The sequence below is a fragment of the Gorilla gorilla genome, chromosome 8 (assembly GCF_029281585.2).
Source record: "Gorilla gorilla gorilla isolate KB3781 chromosome 8, NHGRI_mGorGor1-v2.1_pri, whole genome shotgun sequence".
NCBI lineage: Eukaryota > Metazoa > Chordata > Mammalia > Primates > Hominidae > Gorilla > Gorilla gorilla.
The window spans coordinates 21,700,425-21,716,734 of record NC_073232.2 but is presented as its reverse complement, the minus strand read 5'-3'; the positions used below and the strand labels follow the sequence as shown (position 1 = coordinate 21,716,734).

The window sequence follows — 16,310 nt, the reverse complement described above, 5'->3', positions numbered from 1 at the left end:
ATCTGTGCTTGTTTCATGGAGATTAACACTCAGAAAATGGGGACAACAACAACACGAGACCACAGAATTTTAGGCCTGAAACCTTAGGCCTATTTAAAACAAACAAACAACAACTAAAAACCCTCTACTTTTTAGGTAGACCCAGAGAGACCAGGCGCTGAGCTATCATAGACCTCATGAGAGGCAAATGGAAGCCTAGACTCTGCGGCTCTCTACTCCAGTCCATTCAATGCTCTTACCAATTAACAACATTCCTAAATTAATTTCCTATACAAGCTCTGCAAGATCTCCCCCAAATCTCTTTCCACGTGCCTGGCAAAAATCTTCCAAATGGGAACTCTAGGAAGTTTACACCTCTAGCCTCATCTCTCCCATGGTGGGGGCTCCATAAATACTTGTTGAGTGAATGAATGAATAAGATGATGCGTAATGATTAGTACAGATTTAAGATGTTACAGAATTTTAGGAAAGAGAACATTTCTGTGGCTGGGGCTTCTGGGATGAGAGAGGATGTGTAGCTTACATTTTAGAGAGGAGCCACTGTAACTCGCAATGATTGCTTTCCTTGGGGATTATGCAGCATGCTTTGGTGTCACAGCTAAAGCCCTGGTGGAGCAGACACCCTTGAGGAGAGGATGATGAAGAATTAGCCAGGGGGATATGCCCGGGTGCTGGGCGGGGCTGTGCTCCAGGCAGATGGGTATTCAGAAGCCTGGGTCAGATTATGAGGGATTTAGTCCGTTGTGCTGCTGCAAAAGAAAAGTGAGATTCTAGACGACTGAAAGGAGTAGAAGGAGCATTATGGAAATTGGGAGACATGAGAGAAAACCCAAAGCAGGAATGGATACACTGCATTTGCAGGGCATGAGGAAATTAGTTGGGTTGGGGCAGAGTGCTATTTCTTTAACAAGTTGTCAAACAGAAATGCAACTCAAGCGCATCTCAAACTAGAATGCCTAATCTGATATATTCTGAAATGTATTAGTGCGTAGGTGCTCTTTTTATAAGCCCCAAGTTTTTATCTACTAGGGAGTCAGAAGCAATGAAGTCCATGGTGATACTATCCATATTTTTTTTATATATTTTACTAGCCCCATCTTACTGACTTTGTGACATTGCATATATCCTTAAATCAAATAAATGTATAAGTAAATAAGTGGATAGTTTCTGAAACTGATGCTTTATATTCTAAGGATGAACAGACTCTTAATGTACTTTCTATGACTTCTTAAATTTGAATATTAATGACCAGATCTAACTTTTCAAAAAGGTTACAATTGTTCATATAATGTATGGAATTTTTAAAATGTACATAAAGAACTTATTAGATATTTGATGAAAGATGTTGACTGTCACTCGTATTGGCTAAAATGGGTAAGATGGTATTTAGAAAAGTAGTGTGAAAATGTTTAAGTCAAAAATTATTGGACCGGGTGTGGTGGCTCACATCTGTAATCCCAGCACTTTGGGAGACTAAGGCAGGCAGATCACGAGGTCAGCAGTTCGAGACCAACCTGGCCAACATGGTGCAACCCTGTCTCTACTAAAAATACAAAAATTAGCCGGGCATGATGGTGCATGCTTGTAATCTCAGCTACTCGAGAGTCTGAGGCAGGAGAATCACTCGAACCTGGGAGGCGGAGGTTGCAGCAAGCCAAGATGCAGCCTGGGTGACAGTGTGAGACTCCGTCTCAAAAAAAAATTATTGGATTAAAAACATGATTATAAAAAGCCAAAAACTGTTATAAGAGACAAGGAAGGATATTATATAATGATAAAAGTGTTAATTCACCAAGTAGACGTAACAAATATAACCATACATGCACCAAACATTGGCGCTCCAAAATATATGAAGCAGACATCAACAGAACTGAAGGGAGAAATACCTCTACAAGACTTCAATACCCCACTTTCAATAATGGATGGAACAACCAAACATAAGACCAATGAGGAAGCAGAAGACCTGCATGACACTGGAGAACAACTGGACCTAACAGATATATGCAGAGCACTTCATCCAACAACAGCAAAATACACATTGTTCTCAAGTTCGTGTGGAATATTCTCCAGGGTAGACCACATGTTAGGCCACCAACTAGTGTCAATGAAATTTAAAAGGCTGAAATCATACAAAGTATCTTTCCAATCACAATAAAAGGAAACTAGAAATCAACTGTAGAAGGAAAACTAAACAATTCAGGGACACATAGAAATTAACATACTATTAAACAACCACTGGGTCAAAGAAGAAATCACAAGGGAAAATACCTTAAGATAAATAAAAACACAACATACCAAAATGTTTGGAATGCTACAAAAGCAGTGCTAAGAGGAAAATTTATAGCTGTAAATGCTTACATTAAAAAAGAAGACCTTGAAAAACATGATTATGTATTGGCAACTTCATATAGTTGAACCTAGTAAGACTGGCTCCAGATTATGCCTTTTTTTTTTCTTTATCTTCTTAACTCTCTAAATCTTTTATGTATCAGCAGGTTTTCCAGTGGCAGAAAAAATAAATAACAAAGCATATTCAATCGTTAGTCCGGAGAAAGACAAAGCAGCAGCAGTAGCAACCAGAGGTATTGAGTTAGCTTCTGCTGGCATCTCCAGCCGTAACTCCCACCAAGATGTCACATTACCCCCGACCCCAGCCAGACTGAACTCCTACAGGACAAAACCACTCATAGATTAAATCCCTCACAGACCAAACCCTCACAAACTGAGCTCTCCTTACAAAGTCCCTCACAGACTCAGCCCTCCTCTCAGACAAAGCCCCTCACAGGCTCTTCTTCCCTCCCAGGCTCCCTAACCCTTCTGGTGGTACCTGCCCTTCTGCCTGGAGCCCAGCTACCTATCTCGTGGCAGCACCTCCATCTGGCTGACTCTTAATCACCCTCCATTTAAGGTGTCTCCTCCCAGAGTGCCCTGCACTGTCCTCACGAAAGCAACCTCCGAGGGTTATAATCTCTCCTCTCTATAAGGAGCACTACTGAGGAGCATCGATTGTGTCTTGTCTGTATCCCCCAAGCCCCTTCCCACCCCCGCAATGCTGAACAGCAGAAACCACAGGCCTGTTAGGCGTTCAATTAGTATCTGCTGTGAACAAAGATAAGATTTGGTAATTTATATATAAATATATTAAGGTGTCATATTCGGAAACTTTTTTTTCGTCATTATTATGCTTGGCTACTTACAGAAAGCCTTCTATTGGGAGTAATAATTTGTGTTCTAATTAAAACTGTTTCTGGGAACACAGACTATGAATTATGAATACAATATCCACATGACAGCTAACAGCGGTGACCCCCACAAACAGGGAACTGTGCAAACAGCTTATTGCACAAGCCAACAGAGTACAGAGACCATATTTTCTCTTGGAAGCTGATCTATTTTCATGCCTTGGGGGTACCAGGAACCAAATTAATATTCTTTAAAGAATGGGTGTTTTGTCCTTAGCTTTTCAAGCTCAGCAGGAAATCACAACACTGGTAAAAAACTCACAACAATGGTAAAAAATTATAAGAAATAAACATAATGATTGTAGTAAATGGAACAAGATTGTTCTAGTGAATTCCTGTGATATTGCTGAGTAAACTTTACTCCCCCTCACAAACCACCACAAAATATAGGATATTTTCTGGTGAGCTCTGCTTTTAAAATACTTCTTGAATCATAACAAATAACATTTTCCAGGTAAACTGAACTATTCACATTAATGGTACCTACGAGGTTCTTTTTTTCCTAGAAAATGCTATCAGTGTATTGTATTAGGCTGGTCAAGGGCATACACTGGGTTGCTCACTGATTTGGGTAAATGATCCAACCTCTCTGCTCAGGTTCCTCATTGAAAACTGGGATCACAGTAACTCCTGAGTTTATTGTAAGGGCTAAATGAGTAAAGAAATATGTTAACCATTATTACATTTCTAGGTGATCATATCAATTAAGCATTTGTTAAGCGCCTAGCATAACGTGAAAGCACTGTTCCAGCAGACAACAGGCAGAGACAACTTTTCTGATGGTGACAAGTGCTATAGAGAGAAAGAAAGTTGGGGAGGGGGATAAGGAATTAATGTATGTGTGGCACGAGGTGGTGGCGGGAGTTGCTATTTTATACAGGAGAGCTTGGGGTATATGTCAGTGAACAGGTGACATTTGGCAGAAATTCTCATATTTCCGTTATTCCATGATAGCATTAAGATAAGTGATTCTGGCTGGGCGTGGTGGCTAACGCCTGTAATCCCAGCACTTTGGGAGGCAGAGGCGAGAGGATCACCTGAGGTCAGGAATTAGAGACCAGCCAGGCCAACATGGTGAAAACTTTTCTCTACTAAAAACACCAAAAATTAGCCAGGCGTAGTGGCAGGTGCCTGTAATCCCAGCTACTCAGGAGGCTGAGACAGGAGAATCGCTTGAACCCGGGAGGCAGAGGTTGCGGTGAGCCGAGATCGCGCCATTGCACTCCAGCCTGGGCAACAAGAGCAAAACTCCTTCTCAAAACAAACAAACAAACAAACAAACAAAAAACATAAAAAAAGATAAGTGATTCCAGCAGAAAGAATATCAGAAACAAGGGCCCTGTGGCAGTACTGGCCTGGTGTGTTTGAGGAATTGCAAGGAAGCCAGACAGGCTGCAGCTGAACGAAAGAAAGAGAGAAAGGTGGGACAGGAAGTCAGAGAGGTTTCCAGAAGCCAGGACACATAGGTCCCTGGAGGCCACCATAATGACTTTGTCTTTGACTCGAAGATGAGAAGCCAATGGGAGTTTTTCAACAAAGGCGTGATAAGATCTGGCTAACACACTAAAAAAGAACAGCACAGTGGGGTAGGATTGGGGGAAGAAAGATGTTTTATATGGTGGTTTGGAAAAGAGTGGTAGGTATAGAGACGAGGAAAAGTGGTTGCGTTTGTTGTAAATTCTGAAGCTGGTGGCCACAGGATTTGCCAAGGGATGCGATTGTTGGGTATAAGAGAAAAGGATAAGTCAAGGATGACTCCAGATTTTTGGCCTGGGCAACTGGAAGAATGGAGTTGCCATTTGCTAAGATGAGACAGACAGCAGGAGAAGCAGATTTTGTGGAAAATTCAAGAGTTTATTTTGGATCTGGTATGTGAGTGATGCTTATTACCTGGCCAAGTGGAACTGCTGAGAAGACAGTTGGATATACAAGCTTAGAGTTCTGGACAGGGCTCCAGGCTGGAGATACAAATTGAGGAGTTACCCACATATGGAAATAGAAGTCTTACTGGAAATATGTTCTAATTCCACAGCAATATAATCTATTTCTTTTTAAAAATGTTTCTAATTTATCCTTTGCATTGTATCAGCCTGAAGTTTATTTTACTTCCTAAGTTGTTACACTTGTAAAGGGGGAGGAGTTGAGGCAGTGTCCTTTCTCATCTCCGAATATATGGACTAATGTCTTTTTTTTTTTTTTTTTGAGATGGAGTCTCGCTCTGTCGCCCAGGCTGGAGTGCAGTGGCGTGATCTCAGCTTACTGCAACCTCCACCTCCCAGGTTTAAGCAATTCCCTGCCTCAGCCTCCTGAGTAGCTGGGATTACAGGCACCTGCCACCACGCCGAGCTAATTTTTGTATTTTTAGTAGAGACGGGGTTTCACCATCTTGGCCAGGCTAGTCTTGAACTCCTGACCTTGTGATCCACCCGCCTCCGCCTCCCAAAGTGCTGGGATTACAGGAGTGAGCCACCGCGCCTGACCCTGGATTAATATTCTACAAGTCAAGTCAGATGAGAAATAAATTCCAAACGAACTGACTTTCCATCTATCACTTCTCCCTATGTCATAATGACTTCCTACTATCTAAAGCAGAATGTTCCAAAAACAGAATTCTGAAAAAAAAAAAAAGGCATTTTTCCAAAAACCCAAATAAAATTTAAATATAGACTCCTGGAAACAATTAAGACTCTTGCTGCAGCAGTACAGGAACAAATCTACTGCAATACTCAGAATTGAAATAGCAATTAGACAGGTAATAATATTAAGGTGCTGAGCATCCCCTGTTGTATCTCAGTGCCCACGATGCTGTTTCCTAGGAAACTAAAACTTTCCGAGGTACAAACATTGTAAAATACAGTCCTCCAAAATGTTGTGTTTTAGATCCTCCTCATATATTTAGAAGCTAAAGACTTTCTTAGCTCTTTAGTCAAACAAAAACAAAATAAAAACAAAAACTCTTTCCAGTTTCTCACTGACCCAGACAGAAAAGATGGGGGCCAGGGGCAGTGGCTCACATATCCCAACACTCTGGGAGACTGGGAGGATTGCTTGAGGTCAGGGGTTTGAGATCAGCCTGGACAACACAGCAAGACCCATCTCTACAAAAGTAAAAATAATTAGCCAGGCACGGTGGCACATGCCTGCAGTCCCAGCTACTCAGGATGCTAAGGTGGGAGAATCGCTTGAGCCCAGGAGTTGGAGGCTGCAGTGATATATGATCACGCCAGTGCCCTCCAGCCTGGGTGACAGAGAGAGACCCCAACTACTGAAAAAAAAATTTAATAAAAAAAGAAAAACAGATGGATTCTGAGGAGCATAAATCACTGATCCTTGCCAAACAAAAACAACAAATACAACAACCAAAAATAATACAGGCTACAAAATCCTCAAACCAAACCACAGACTTTCCCAGTAGTGTTAATTCTGATATATCCAGGGCTTTCTGTCATTGCTTTTTTCTTTTTATACTCATTTGGATAACTAATGGAGGCAAAAAGGGAATAAGAGAGGCTAATTTGAATTTTCAAAATGTCTAACATAAAATATTTTAAGACATATTATTATCCCATTAAAATACACCTAATATTTAGAAATAAACTATCAAAGTTTTACCAAATAGGATTCCTTCAGGGACTAACTAGAATTAATGTAAATTTCAGATGACATGATTATTGAGATAGAAAATGGTAAGAAATCCACAAAACAACACTGGAACTAGTAAGTGAGTTTAGCAAGATCAGAGGCTAATGCACAAAAATCAATTATATTTTTATATGCTAGCAGCAAGCAACTGGAAAAATGAAATAAAGATCCATTGAAAATAGAATAAAAAATATTTCAGAATAAATTGAACAAGTATATGAAGACCTACATCCTGAAAACTATAAAATGTCACTGAGAGCAATAAAAAACCTAAATAAAATGAAAACACTTACGTTTACTAATCAAAAGGCTACATGTTTTAAGCTGTCAATTGTCCTCAAATTGGTAAACAGATTCAACGTAAGCTCAAACAAAATTCCCACAAGCATTAAAAAAGGCAGCCGGGCACGGTGGCTCACACCTATAATCTTAGCACTTTGGGAGGCCGAGACAGGCGGATTGCCTGAGCTCAGGCATTCCAGACCAGCCTGGGCAAGATGGTGAAACCAAACCTGTACTCAAATACAGAAAATGACCTGGGCACCTGTAATCCCAGCTACTCAGGAGGCTGAGGCACAAGAATTGCTTGAACCCGGGAGGCGGAAGTTGCAGTGAGCCAATATCGTGCCACTGCATCAGAGCCTGGACAATAAAGCAAAACTCTGACTTAAAAAAAAAAAAAGGCAAGCCTATTCTAAAACTTACATGAAAATACAAATACTCTAGAATAGCCAAAGCAATTTTAAGGAAAAAATAAATAAATAAAAAAACTAAAGTTGGAGAACTTACAACAAATGATGCTGAAAAGTGGATAGCCCTATGACAAAAATGAATATTGTCATTACTTCATACTACATATATATAAATTAACCTGAAATTGATCATGAAATATACCTAGGTAGAAAAGCTGACCCGGCACAGTGGCTCACGTCTGTAATCCCAGCACTTTGGGAGGCTGAGGTGGGCGGATCACTTGAGGTCAGGAGTTCAGGACCAGCCTGGCCAACATGGTGAAACCTTGTCTCTACAAAAAATACAAAAATATTATCTAGGCATGGTGGTGCATGCCTGTAATCCCAGCTACTTGGGAAGCTGAGGCAGGAGACTCACTTGAACCCGGGAGGCAGAGGTTGCAGTGAGCCGAGATTGCACCACTGTACTCAGGCCTCGGCGACAGAGTGAGACACCATCTCAAAAAAAGAAAGCAAAAGCTAAAATTATGTAATGTCCAGAGGAAAACATTATTTGCATAGGTAAAGACTTTTAACACAGGACACAGAAAGCACAAGCCATTAAAAAAAATGAACATTATCCCCACTAAAACTTTCCTTATTCAAAAGGTACCGTTAAGAATTAGGTGACAGTGGCCCGGCGAGGTGGCTCACGCTTGTAATCCCAGCATTTTGGGAGGCTGAGGCAGGCAGATCACGAGGCCAGGAGATCAAGACCATCCTGGCCAACATGGTGAAACCCCGTCTCTACTAAAAATACAAAAAATTAGCCGGGCGTGGTGGCGGGTGCCTGTAGTCCCAGCTACTCGGGAGGCTGACGCAGGAGAATGGCATGAACCGGGGAGGCACAGCTTGCAGTGAGCCAAGATCACGCCACTGCATTCCAGCCTGGGCGACAGACTGAGACTCCATCTTAAAAAAAAAAAAAAAAGAATTAGGTGATAGCTTCTTAGTATAACACCAAAAACATAAGCAACAAAAGAAAAAATAAAGCAGACCAACTCAAAGTTAAAAAACTTTTGTGCTGTAAATGAAACTATCAAGAAAGTACAAAGACAATCTACAGAATAGGGCAATACATTTGCAAATCATGTCTGGTAAGATATTTGTATATAAAATATATAAAGCAGTCTTACAACAAAACAATAAAAGACAAATTAATTTTACAAAGGATAAAGGATTTTAAAATATATATGTGTATATATGTACATATATGTGTGTATATGTACATACATGTGTGTATATGTACGTACATGTGTGTATGTGTACGTACATGTGTGTATGTGTACGTACATGTGTGTGTACGTACATGTGTGTGTACGTATATGTGTGTGTGTACATATGTGTGTGTGTACGTATATGTGTGTGTATGTACGTATATGTGTGTATATGTACATATGTACATATATACATATATGTACATATGTACATATACACACATATATGTACATATATATGTACATATATATACATATGTATACACATATATATGTACATATATATGTGTATATATATATATATCTCCAAAGAAGATATGTAAGTGGCTAACATGGGAAAAGATGTTCAAAATCGTTAGTTATCAGGAAAATACAAACTGAAATCTTGAGACGCCACTTCACACCCACAGGATGGCTATCGTCAAAAAGACAGAGAGTAAGTGTTAATAAGGATGTAGAGAAGTTGGAATCCCCATACGTTGCTCATGGGATTGTAAAATGGTACAGTCATTTTGGAAAATAGTTTGATGAGTTCTCAAAATGTTAAAAAAAAAAAAAAAAGAGCTATCATTTGACCCGGCAATTTCACTCCTAGGTATATACCCAAGGGAAATGAAAGCAAGTCCACAAAAAAAGCTGTACATGAAAATGCCTGTATCATTATTCATATTAGCCAAAAAGTGAGACAACCTAAATGTCCATCAACTGAAAAATAGAGAAACAAAATGTGATATATCCAGATAATAAAATATTATTTGGTAATAAAAAGGAATGAAGTACTGATACATGATACAACATGGATTAATCTTGTAATCAATAAGCTGAGAGAGAGAATCCAGTCACGAAAGATCACATGTTGTATAATTCCATTCATACGAAAAGTCTAAAACAGGCAAATCCATATGGACCAAAGATAAGTAGTTGCAAGAGACTAAGGGAGGGAGGAATTGACAGTGATTGCTAATGAGTATAGGGTTTCTTTTAGAGGGACAAAAATGTCCTAAAATTAGGTTGTAGTGATGGATGCATAACCTTGTGACTATAACAAAAAACATTTCGGGCTGGGCGCGGTGGCTCACACCTGTAATCCCAGCACTTTGGGAAGCTGAGGTGGGTGGATCACCTGAGGTCAGGAGTTCAAGACCAGCCTGACCAACAAGGTGAAACCCCATCTCTACTAAAAAATACAAAAAATAGCTGGGCATGGTGGCAGGTGCCCATAATCCCAGCTACTCTGGAGGCTGAGCTAGGAGAATCGCTTGAACCCGGGAGGCAGAGGTTGCAGTGAGCCAAGATCACGCCATTGCACTCCGCCTGGGCAAAAGACTGAGAATCCGTCTCAAAAAAAAAAAAAATTTCATTGTACACTTTATGGGTGAATTGTGTAGTATGTAAATCATATTTCAATGAATTTTTTTAAAAGGTGCCATTAAAAAAACAGCAACGCAAGCTACAAAATGGAAGAAAATATTCATATTACATGTATCTGACAAAGTATGGACTATATAAAGAACACTTTCAACCCAAGAATGTGATGATAATCCAATAAAGATTAAGCGAAAGATCTGAACAGACACTTCATAAAAGAAGATATACAAGTGGCCAATCGGGGCATAAAAAAATGATCAACATGATTCATCATCGAGACATGCAAATTAAAACCACCCTGTAATATCGCTACACCCCATTAGAATGGCTAAAAGTGAAAATCTCAAGGGCTAGCAAGAATGTAGAGCAACAGGAACTGACACATACCGCTGGCCAAAAAAAAAAAAAGCAAAATGGTACAACCACTTTGGAAAACTGTCAGACGGTTTATTAAAAAGTTGAACACAACATCTACCATATGACCCATTCATTCCACTCCTAGGTCTTTACTCAAACATGCATGCACACAAAGACCTGTACGTGAACGTTCACAGCAACTTCACTCAATAGAGTCCGTAAACTGGAAACTACCCAAGTGTCTATAAATACAAAAGTTTAAAACATGAGGAATATTCATAAAATAATGGAATACTACTCAGCAATAAAAAGGAATGAACCACTGAGACATGCTACATGGATGAATGTCAAAATAATGATGAGTGAAATAAGCCAGACACAAAAGGTACATACTATATAAGTCAATTTATATGATATTTTATAAAATATAAAATAATCTCTCATAAGTAAAGTAGGTCACTGGTTGACTAGGGTCATGAATGAGGAAGAGAAGACTTTGAAGGGGTCGAAGGGGTCTTGAGTGGCATGGAAATTTTCTGTCTCTTGACAGTGGTGGTGGCTTTAAGGGTATGATTCTCTCACGTTCATCACTGAAGTGTCCATTTAAATGGATACAGTGACTCATATGTAAATGATACCCCAATAAAGTTGAATGGTATAATGAGAACCAATAAAAAAGGATACAATTTAACATTTTTAAAATTAGCATATCTAATTTTTTGTATAAATAAACCTTCTGAACTACTGTGCAAATTTTTTTTCCTTAGGTAATTCAAACATTCATTGCCTCTAAACTGGATTTTGTGATTAATTTGCTTGACAAATCTCATACGATGTCCCCCAACAGTTAATCCCACCCTAATTGCTCTCTGAATTACTAAAAATTCTTAATGAGTGTGCTCCATATTAACGACGTGGTTTTTTGTGGGCTTTTTTGTTTGTTTCGAGACAGAGTCTTGCCCTGTCGCCCAGGCTGGAGTACAGTGGCACAATCTCAGCTCATGGCAACCTCCACCTCCCAGGCTCAAGAGATTTTCCTGCCTCAGCCTCCTGAGTAGATGTGACTGCAGGTGCCCACCACCATGCCCAGCTAATTTTTACATTTTTAGTAGAGATGGGGTTTCACCATGTTGGCCAGGCTGGTCTCGAACTCCTGACTTTAAATGATCTGCCAGCCTCGAACTCCCAAAGTGCTGGGATTGCAGGCGTGAGCCACCATGCCGGGCCAATGAGGTTTCGTTTTTTGTTTTTTGGTTTTTTTTTTCTTAACACAAAAGAAGGAGGAATTCCTTGACAGAAAGAGCTCAGGGAAGGGCAGGGATAGCAGTGTCCTCATATGACTTCCAGGCTTTGTTCTGAGGTTGGTTTTGTTCCAGACATTTTTATGTTTTTATGTCAACCCATATTTGCGATAACTTTTGTTGGTAGTATACAACCCCAAGTTGCTTAGAAAGGCAAATTCTAAATCGACTTGAACTTTATCTCATAAAATTAAAGACCATCTGTAGAGACATAGTGATGAAATGATACAGATATCCATAGAGAAACCACGTGTACTGAAGACCTAATATTGTGAGATTACTTCCTACAGTTTTCTCCTTCACTATCACTATAATCCTCTAATGAAAATATTATTATCCCCATTTTCCCATTATGGAAACTGATACTCAGAGCCCAGTTATTTGCCCTAGTTCCCCTGGCTAGAAAGAGGCAGAGCTGAGGTTGACACATTTGAGGTGCTTTAACTGATATTTGGTTATAGTCCCATAAACACAAAACTTAAACAAGTAGATCCATATAGCTTTAGATTTAAGGATTAGTAGTTTTTGCATTACCAATGAAAAAACACACATTTAAATACACAGCTAACATTTTGCGGGGCATTTGGTTGCCACTGAAATCTCATAATCTTCCAATTAGGCAATAATATTTGATGAGAAAGTGATGTGCTTGCATCTTTATACAGCAGACTTTGCATAAAGCAAAGTCACATGAACTTCTAGGGCATGCTCCCAAATTTGGGGAGAACTAGCGCTCTCTAGGAAAAACCAGAAATATGGCAAAGTGTAACGCAAACAGAAGAACGAGGAACTAGAAAAGGTAACTCGAGTTAACATGGTAACCAAGCAGTAAAAAAACTTCTTTGACTTATACCATGGCTGACTATAACATACAAATCTCTAAAACTGCTAGTCACCACCTAGAACTGCCATTTGACAGAGAGAAATCATACATATGCATCTGGCATAGACAGCTTTAAAATATTTATACAAAAATATCATAACCTACAAAAATATTTTGAAGATCATGAAAGGTTAACTAAATGCACCGATGAACACTTATTTGCATCCTAACATGATCCCAAGTTAATGTGTTGTTTAAACATTCATAAGGAAAAGAAAAATCTATGGAAAAGAAATTGTGAGCCTAATCATCAATTCTCCATACCCTCAACAATCCAAAGTCTCAAAATCATTAATAAATCATGAAATTAAGTCTGTATTCTAATCTTCAACAAAATCTCCTCAGTCATTAAACTTAATCTTATGATGTTCCAGCATTTATTTATTCAGGTAATGGTTAAAGCATAATATTCCGACACAGTTTCTATCAGTTAATTCTACTAAATGTAGCCCTGGGATATTCCTAGGAATCTTATCACTTAGAGTAAAGCATTTATGCAGGCAGGGAGGCTAATTTCAGCTAAATTTTTAAAAATGCATGTTTAAGTAAAATCTCTATTTGAATATCTGGCTTTCTGATTTCTTCCCTCTTTTGGTAATCTCCAGTGTTAATGGAATGCAAAAATAACCTAATGAGGGGGATAATGTCATGGTCTGATGCCAATTATACTTCTCTTATGTCTGGCACGAATTCCCTTTTCAGTCACATGTGCTCTTATCTGTCAAAGGAAGAATACAAGGGAAGAAACGGGTATACACAGTTACCATCTGCTTCCCTCCCCCGGCATCCCTGGAAAGGATGACAAGGGTGGGAGTTTCTCCTAGAGACAGGAGCAAAGTGTTCCTTACAGTGGGCCCACTGAAGTGTCTTCAGGCAGCCACATTTGGCCCTGGCATATTAGAAAGCAATACAGACACCCTGCAACAGGAAGGTCACATTCACTGCTGAGCTCTAGGTTATCAGTCCAGCCCAGCAGTGCAGGCTGGTGCAAGGGAGGCCTGTAGACGCCTGTGTGCAGCCCACTGTCTTTAGTTGGATACAGGCCTCTCTAGTATCCCACAGGCCTCCCTGCTCCCTACTGCCTTACCTGGCCCACTTCAATCACTTCTTTTCCCACCTGATCCCTTTAGACATTGGAGTTTGCAAGTTCGTTCAAAACTCATCAATCAAACAAGGTACTTACAGCTGCATGACCAAGTACAGGTGATTTGGGCTTTCATAAATGTCTTCCAGGGCAACAATATTTTCATGCTTAATCCTGAAAAAAAAAATAGACACACAAAATAGTAAGTGCAATTAGATAGGAAAATGTTTCAAAACAGACAGCATTGTAGCAAAAAGTTACAAAACAGAATCCAAACTCCTGAACAAGAAGATTTCAGACTTCACAATGTTGTCCCCAAACTTTTTCCAGACCCATTTCCTAACAGTCCTTCCCTGATCTCCATTCCTCTTCGTTCCTAAGGCTCAATACCCTACAGTTCAGCAAGAGTGGATTAACTATTGTTGCTTCATGTGAATCCCAGAAATGGGCCAAACCTATTATCTTGTAGAGCCCAACTCAGAGGGCTGAGCCGCTGGGCAGAATTATTCCCTCTTCTGTTGTCTCCCAGTGGCCATCACGGACTTGCCTGACCACTTAATTATATGCAAATCTATCCCCCATGACAGGCATATGTCAGGGAACAGGGAGACCTGGTGAGACACTGGAGAATATATATGTTCCAGGTAACAGTTTCTCTGGCATGTCCATGGGTCCAGTGTAAGGAAAAAAAAAACCAACCCGACTCCCTCACTGGGGTTCATGTCCCCCCACCCCACCCCACTACCAAATGTCATTCAGCTTCCCAAGCAAACTAGATCAGTGCTACTCAAAGTGTGGTTCTCAAACAGGCAGCACCAGCATCTACAAAGAGCTTAGCAGGAATGCAAATTATCAGGCCCCACGACAAGCACAGAGTATGCAAGTTGAGGGCAGAGCCCAGGAATCAGTATTGTAATAAGATGCTCAGCTAATCTACACGTGTAAACTAGAGCTTGAGAAATACTGTGTTAGACCAGCGCTGCTCAGACTCCGACGTGCAGATGAATCGCCTGTGGGTCTGGCGCCACTGCAGGCCCCGAGTCAGCAGGTTTGCTTGGGACCTCGAAGGCTGCATTTCCAACCAGCTCCCAGGAGATATTGGTACTGCCGATCTGCAGACTGCACTCTGAATAACCAAGTTCTTTTTTTTTTTAATTATACTTTAAGTTTTAGGGTACATGTGCACAATGTGCAGGTTAGTTACATATGTATACATGTGCCATGCTGGTGCACTGCACCCCCTAACTCGTCATCTAGCATTAGGTATATCTCCCAAAGCCATCCCTCCCCCCTCCCCCCACCCCACCACAGTCCCCAGAGTGTGATATTCCCCTTCCTGTGTCCATGTGATCTCATACTGGGTATAAACCCAAAGGACTATAAATCATGCTGCTATAAAGACACATACACACGTATGTTTACTGCGGCATTATTCACAATAGCAAAGACTTGGAACCAACCCAAACGTCCAACAATGATAGACTGGATTAAGAAAATGTGTCACATATACACCATGGAATACTATGCAGCCATAAAAAATGATGAGTTCATGTCCTTTGTAGGGACATGGATGAAATTGGAAATCATCATTCTCAGTAAACTATCGCAAGAACAAAAAACGAAACACCAAGTTCTAACTCAAGAACCAGGGCAGAAGGAAACAGCCGAATTCTAGCCGTTGGCAACATCCATTAAGAGCAGTTTCTACTCTTAAAGCATGTGCTCTTAAAGCATGTGACAGAAAAAAAATTATTTCATTACTCAAGGTGATAATTAGCTCTTACCATAAGCCTCTCATTGAAATGACTGCTGAACCATTTAAAGACAAGCACCGAACACGCAGATTCTTGTGAACCTCTTGAAAGCTAGAACTACATTATTCATTTTGTTTGCTCCTGGTGCCTAGCACAGATCTGCTTAATAAATGCTTGCTGAATGAATGAATGATATTGAAAGGCTGTTGCCGCTAAACAGCAAGAAACCTTATTTAGTTAGGAAAAACGGAAACCATTTTCCTAAATGTGTGATGTCTTCCCCGCGAAAGAAGTTTATAAGGTGGAAAACAAACAAGAATATTATCTTGTTTTTGAGATGAAAGAGAACAAGATAATTAACAAAGACTGGTAAAGCTTTCCTTTCAATTCTACAGCTCGTAGTAGTTAATGCAGTTGTTTTGCAGGCGCTAAAACAATAGATTATACTAAATTCACCTTCCACCTGGTTCCAAAGAATAGAGTCTAATGATTTGTCAGCCATAGTTTCTACGTGGTCTGAGCAAGATACTACCAGCCATATAGCATATGAACCAAATAAACTATGCCACCAAGGAAACCAAGAGAGGTTAACTTGAGACTACCAAGATCCTACAAATCACGGCATTATCGTTATTGGATCTACCTAAAAGAATATGCCCACAAAAAGTAGGCATCACGTAGATTTTCCCTTTTTGGAAAAATTGTTTTAATTTGCAGTTGGAATCAATCAC

At 40.0% G+C, this 16,310-nt stretch overlaps 1 protein-coding gene across 5 annotated transcripts in view; it reads right to left on the bottom strand.

Moving 5' to 3' along the window:
* The window catches only part of CAMK1D (calcium/calmodulin dependent protein kinase ID), a 487,292-nt gene that overhangs the window by 153,549 nt on the left and 317,433 nt on the right, over positions 1-16,310 (bottom strand). For all 5 annotated transcript variants that reach the window (XM_019035268.4, XM_019035266.4, XM_019035269.4 and 2 more), the window contains exon 3: positions 13,925-13,999. In XM_019035268.4, the coding sequence (XP_018890813.1) occupies positions 13,925-13,999 (75 nt within the window). The remainder of the gene's footprint in view (positions 1-13,924; positions 14,000-16,310) is intronic.